Here is a 6,688-nt window from a genome sequence, read left to right on the forward strand (position 1 = left end):
ATATCATTTTCAGAACCGCAATAGATTGCATGAATTCGGAAAAACAGTGAGAAAACCGGAAATATTGTTTCGTCCATATCTCTTAGTTTATAATTCTGAATTACGTGATTTTAGTTTCCGTGTGTAGGTATTAAAATTATCTTTTGAGTGATATATAGAACGCATGATTTGGTTACGTATTTAGAGAGAGATATTAGGATTGCAATTTTTTGGATATTTCTGGTTTTAAACATGTCTTTTAAGAAGACGATGAACATTTACCCGCAATTTTTTTTTTTGATTTGTCAGAATAAATTAGATTATTTAAAAAAAAAATGTTTTATTTGTTAATTCATGTTTAAAATACATTGATTAAGTGGGAGTTTTAATTTGTTTAGAACTTAAACTTTTGCATGGAGCAAATTAATTTATAATAATAAATTTTTGATAAGAGTGATGATTGGAAACATATTGAACTCTCGATCTAAATCAAAATTGAGTTATTTTGGATTAGTTTGTGTTCATGGCAAAATTATATGTTATATGTTAAGAGTATGCAAAGAAAGTAATGTCTCTAGATGTTCAAGCAGGTATGTCATCTGCTTGTAAGAACATCATTGCTGAGCTCAACCGAGAAGACATTGGATGGTGACAATTACGATATTTGGTATCGGAAAGTCCAGTATGTCCTCGAGGAGCAAGAGGTTAAGGAGACTCTTTTCCATCACATGGAAGAGCCTGAGCAGGGTACTACGGCTCAACATGAGAAAGATCACGAGGCATATGTTGTCTGGAAAAGAAAGAATAGCATCGCTTGCATCACATTGTTGAGTTGTATGCAAGATGATCTCATGTGTAAGTTTGAAGAGTATGGAACTGCGAAAGGCATGTGGGAGGCCTTGAAAGATAAGTTTGGTGCCACATCGGCTACCAAACTTAGGAGACTTAATCAAAGGTTTGATGATTATAAGAAGCGTCCAAATCAGTCGATGAGGCAACATCTTAGAATCATGTCAAACATGATTAGAGAGCTCAAAAATGCTGGTCAGATTATGTCTAATGAACAGCAAGTCCAAGCGGTTCTCCGCTCGTTGCCTGAAAGTTGGGACCATATGAAGGTTCAGATGACTTACAATGAAAACGTGAAAACATTTGAAGATATATCACATCATCATGAGTTAGAGGATGAGCGCTTAGAGGCTTCTAAATCCTCTGCAAGTTCAAACTCAGGTTTGAAACACAAGAAAGGTAACATCGGACACAAGGCTCCCTACCATTCTGAACTTAAGAGACAAAAGAAAGATGCCAAGCGTGACAAGCGTGGAGGCCAGAAGGATAAAACCAAAATGAAGTGCTACAACTGTAGCTCATTGGGTCACTTTGCTCATGAATTCACTGAGGCAAAGAAGGTATTATCCTTGAACTCCAGTTGCAAATATGCTTATGTTTCTAGGTTTGTAAGGCTTACAGAATCTCATTCTTCGTGGATTGTAGACTCAGGAGCAACATACCACATAGCTAGAAGTCGAGAAGCATTTGTAGAGTACCGACGGGTGCCTAAAGGTTCAAGATGGTTGTATGTGGGAAAATCTCATATTACATGATGTCTTGTATGCTCCTGAAATCCGTCGGGACTTAGTCTCTGTTTTAGCTCTACTTAAGTTAAGATTTGGTTTGAACTTCCATGACATGTGTTTGCACATTTCTCTAGGGTCTGTGTCCTTTGGCTCTGGTTATGCTTGTAATGGTTTTATTGTACTTGATTGTACTACAAATGTTACTACTAGAAGTAATGTTGATAATTGTTTTTCATATGTCCTGATAATGTTGAAATGAATGTGTGGTATTCTAGACTTGGTCACATTAGATAGATTGGCTACAGAAGGTCTTCTAGGCTCATTAGCCCGAGTTGATCTTGACACATGTGAACCATGTTTGGCTGGAAAAACAATAAGAAAAACATTTGGAAAAGAAACTAGAGCTGAATTTCCATTGCAATTAGTTCATTCAGACAACTGTGGTCAGATGAATGTGAGGGTGAGGCATGGAGCTTCATATTTCATCACTTTTATAGATGATTTCACTCGATTTGCATATGTGTGTTGGGGTCGGTTTTCACCCCAAGTAGATAAACCACCTCAGAATGGCTAAGTATGGAAGAAGGATAAGTGGGAGAGCCGTGGTCGCCAAGTGGGAGAGCCGTGGTCGCCAAGTAGGAGAGCCGTTCTCACCATGACAAGTGGAGAGCCGTTCTCACCAAGGCAAATGGGAGAGCCGTGCAGATAGGCCAGTAGGGAGAGCCGTGAAAGAAGACAGGTAGACCGAGCCGCATCGAAAGAAATGGGCCGAGCCCCACTTCAACACGTTTGGGCCGAGCCGTGTATCGGTGCGGTGGGCTAGATCATGTCTCCATGGCAAGTGGGCCGAGCCGTGAAGAAGGCTAGATGGGCCGAGCCGTAAAGAAGCTTGGACGGGCCGAACCAAAGCCTTGGGAGATGAAGCCCGTGGAAAACCCTAGGCAAGATGCAAAGGCGGTCAGCCGCACGAGGCGATAAGGAAATATTCCGAAAATCTCGCCCGAGATTTTCGGCTAGGCGGTTTAGAAAGTTAGTATAAATATATGATGTATGCAATTCCTTCCGCCAATTTTTGGTAACCCTAAGCAATAAGAGCAAAACACCTTCACAGCAATAAAAATCTTCTTTTGATCTTACTGTTCTTGCGATTACCTTAGAAGTTTCAGATCCCTAAGTTTCTCTTCACAAATTCTTGATTGTGCAAGTTTTGGCTCGCACAATTTGGCGCCGTCTGTGGGGAATCGAAACTTTCTTACTCTAAATCGACAAGACTTTAAGATCCGAAGAACATGGCAAACAACACAACCGACGACAACAACAACAACAACACCGGTAACGGCGCGGAAAAGGACGCTCCGGCATCGGGCACAACGACGGTGACGACTGAAACCCAAGAGGAGATGCGATACATGATGGCTGCATTGATGAAGAAAATTGACGACCAAGACAAAAGAAACGAGGCGATTACAGCGAGGCTCAACGCGATGGCGGCTGAGCGACAACACTCGACTTGGAGAGCCGGAATCTCCGACCCGATGGATGGAATTCGGAGACGCTTCGATTTCTCGACACCCGCAGAAGCCTCAGGGAGTGGTGCAAGAAATTCCTCGGTTCTTCGTCCCCTCGACGAACGTACTCCCGCAGCAACCCGAATCAACATGACCGAGCCGCCTCCACTACGCTGGAACTCCAGGCGACGAGCCGGTGAGGAAGAGGACGATTGGATTGACGTAGACACCCAGCAGAACGACGAAACCACGAATCCTCAACAAACTGGCTCGGCTCGCCGAATTAGTCGAGAAGAACTCGCCTCGGCACTAAACGGCATCCGGACTGACAAAATCTCCGATCCGACCCGCGGCGATAATCCAACCGAGGTGGAAGAAAACATCCAATGGATCGAGCAGGCAGAAAGCGAAGATGAGCCGAGACGAGAGGAGCGAGAGCGACCCCCCCAATCAAAGGGAATGACTCACGCACAAACTCTCGAGCTCAAAGAGCTGCGAGCCTCGATGGCTCGGACAGTGGCTGAAATACGCGCCATGAAATCTCAAGTGCACAACGCGACGAGCGCCGCGCTCGAAATCGACCGAATGCTTGAAGAAACTCAAAGAATCCCGTTCACTGCAAGAATCACGGAGGCCAGGATTCCCGAACCGGGGAAGGTGAGAATCCCGTTCTACGAAGGAACAACCGACCCGAAAGCACACATCACCGCATTTCGGATAGAAATGGGACGAGCCTTCACAAAGAACGCCGCTAAACTCACCGAGCGCGAAGTGGATGCCGGATACTACCTGCTCTTCGTGAAACATCTCAAAGGACCCTCGCTCGAATGGTTTTCGAGGCAGGAGCGCAATTCGATCGGCGGTTTTCAACAGCTCTCCGCTTTGTTCCTCAAACAATACTCGATGTTTATGGACAAAGGAACGTCTGATGCCGACCTGTGGACACTATCCCAAGGACCGAACGAGCCGCTTCGAGATTACATGGCAAGGTTCAAGACAGTCGTATCCAAAATAGAAGGGATAAGCGACAAGGCTGCGCTCGAGGCTCTGAAACGATCTTTGTGGTACAAGTCTGAGTTCCGACGGGAGATGGCTCTCAACACGCCGCAAACAATTCAAGACGCTAGCTTTGCACCGATCATCAGACTTCGTCGTGAACGAAGAGGAGATGAAAAGCTTAGACGAGCAGTATGAAGCAACGAAAGCAGCAATCCGAAGCTCAATTTTGCCGCGCCCCACGAAGAAGGGCAACCCATCAAACAATACAACAACTTCAAGCTCGGATGAACCTAGAAGCGGAGGAGCCCATAACTACCAGGTGGGCGTCGGACGCGGAAGAGGAGAGCCGCGCAACAACACTTGGGTGAGAAAGTCCGCCAACTACGACGAGAAGGCTTTCTGCGAGTATCACCAGACCTACGGGCATCCAACGGCTCAATGCCGAATTTTAGGAGCAAAGCTCTCAGCAAAGATGGCAGCGAGAGAGCTCCAAAACGCGGTCAGCATCAAAGACCTCGTCCCTAACGAACAACAAGAGAGAGCCGAGCCGAGCGGCGCGGAACCCGCGAATCCTCCCCGACGAGGCGATAACCCCAAGCGTGACAGGAGAGGGGAACCTGAAGAGCGACCCGAGCCGAGGCAGAGGATCAATATGATCATGGGTGGATCCCAATACTACCAAGATACCGTATCCTCCATCAAAGCCTATCAGCACCGAGCCGAAGCGAAGGAGAATTGGACAGAACCAACCGACATCCCAAACACAGTGATCTCCTTCGCCGAGGAGGAAACGGCAGGAATCGATCGACCTCATAACGATCCGTTGGTGATTGAGTTAACGATCAGGGATCATGACGTAGCAAGGGTGCTCATCGATACTGCAAGCTCGGTGAACGTCATCTTCAAGGAAACACTCAGAAGAATGGGAATCGACCTCTCCGAGGTCGAAGCAATCCCCAAACCTCTAACCGGATTTTCAGGAGAAACGACGATGACTATGGGAACGATTAGGCTTCCTGTGGTAGCTGGCGGAGTCACTAAGATCATCGAATTCTGCGTCACCGATCACCCAGCAATATACAATGTGATCATGGGAACTCCATGGATCAACGGGATGAGGGCGGTACCCTCTACCTATCATCTCTGCCTCAAATTCCCAACCCCAGCAGGTGTTAAAACGATCTGGGGGAGTCAGAAGGAGTCACGAATGTGTTGCCTAGCCGAGCATAAGCTAAGGAACCCCGTCACCGACGCACGAGCAGACATCGACCGCAAAAAGATGAAGACAGACCGAGAGCCCGCGAACAAGCTCTCGAAACTCTTATAGCAATTACAGATCGCGGAGAGCTGCGAAACACGCGCCGAGCCAGTATGCGACGCAGTGGACTCGGTATGTATAGATGAGGCGCGCCCGGAGCGATGCGTCGAAATAGGAACAAAACTGGAAGAGCCTCTGAGAAGCGAACTCCTTTCCCTCCTCAAGGAAAACATCAACACTTTCGCCTGGACAGCAGAAGATATGCCAGGTATAAGCATCGGCCCCAAACGAGCTTAAGAAGGAAGCTCGGCCCCGAACGAGCTAAAGCAGTTAACGACAAAGTCGAAAGGTTACTCAAAGTAGGATCAATCGCCGAGGCCAAATATCCGGACTGGCTCGCAAATCTGGTGGTCGTGAAGAAGAAGAACGGCAAGTGGCGAGTATGTGTGGATTTTACCGACCTCAACAAGGCGTGCCCAAAAGACAGCTTTCCCTTGCCACACATAGACCGGTTCGTCGAAGCCACTACAGGGAATAGATTGTTAACATTTATGGACGCGTTCTCCGGCTACAATCAGATCCTGATGCATCCTGATGATCGGGAAAAAACGGCATTCATAACTGATCGCGGGATATACTGCTACAAAGTCATGCCGTTCAGGCTCAAGAACGCAGGAGCAACGTATCAACGGCTCGTCAATAAAATGTTTGCGGCTCAGCTCGGAAAAACCATGGAAGTGTACATCGACGACATGTTAGTTAAATCACTTAAAGAGGAAGACCACGTCGCGCATCTACGAGAATGCTTCGAACAATTGAACAAGCACGACATGAAACTAAACCCGGCGAAGTGCAGGTTTGCGGTCACCTCGGGAGAATTCCTCGGCTATCTGGTAACTCACCGAGGCATAGAAGCAAACCCCAAGCAAATCAAGGCGCTAATTGAGATGCCCTCTCCAAGGACGAAGCGCGAAGTGCAAAGGCTCACAGGTAGAGTGCCTGCCCTTCTACGACACCCTCCGAGGAAACAAGAAATTGGAGTGGGACGAACGGTGCGAGACGGCTTTCCAGGAATTGAAGAGTTATCTGGCGAGCCCACCAATCTTAGCAAAACCAGTCGAAGGAGAGCCGCTCTTCCTCTACATCGCAGTGTCTGCTACAGCTGTAAGTGGAGTGCTTATCAGAGAAGAACGGTCCGAGCAAAAACCCATTTTCTACATCAGCCAGACACTGACCGATGCCGAGACTCGCTACCCCCAGATCGAGAAGGTCGCCATAGCTGTCGTAGTCTCGGCTCGCAAACTGCGCCTGTACTTTCAATCACATTCGATTTTTGTGCTCGCTACGCTTCCGCTACGCTCGATCCT

General features: G+C 47.3%; 1 protein-coding gene across 1 annotated transcript; it reads left to right on the top strand.

Annotated features, from left to right (window-relative positions):
• The first annotated feature begins 3,040 nt into the window (after nucleotides 1–3,040).
• LOC112087541 lies at nucleotides 3,041–5,390 on the top strand. The gene is made up of 2 exons (XM_024157448.1): nucleotides 3,041–4,053; nucleotides 4,136–5,390. Exons 1-2 carry the CDS (start codon nucleotides 3,041–3,043, stop codon nucleotides 5,388–5,390), a joined length of 2,268 nt encoding a protein of 755 aa, XP_024013216.1.
• Nucleotides 5,391–6,688: the final 1,298 nt, after the last annotated feature.

Source organism: Eutrema salsugineum, unplaced genomic scaffold, assembly GCF_000478725.1.
Source record: "Eutrema salsugineum unplaced genomic scaffold, Eutsalg1_0 scaffold_17, whole genome shotgun sequence".
In the NCBI taxonomy this organism is placed as follows: domain Eukaryota; kingdom Viridiplantae; phylum Streptophyta; class Magnoliopsida; order Brassicales; family Brassicaceae; genus Eutrema; species Eutrema salsugineum.

Bases quoted from the DNA above. Each gene is read 5' to 3' on its own strand.
- LOC112087541 (XM_024157448.1), top strand. From the start codon at position 3,041: ATGGCGGCTGAGCGACAACACTCGACTTGGAGAGCCGGAATCTCCGAC. The intron at 4,054-4,135 runs GTTCAAGACAGT...TTGTGGTACAAG, and splicing joins CTTCGAGATTACATGGCAAG to TCTGAGTTCCGACGGGAGAT.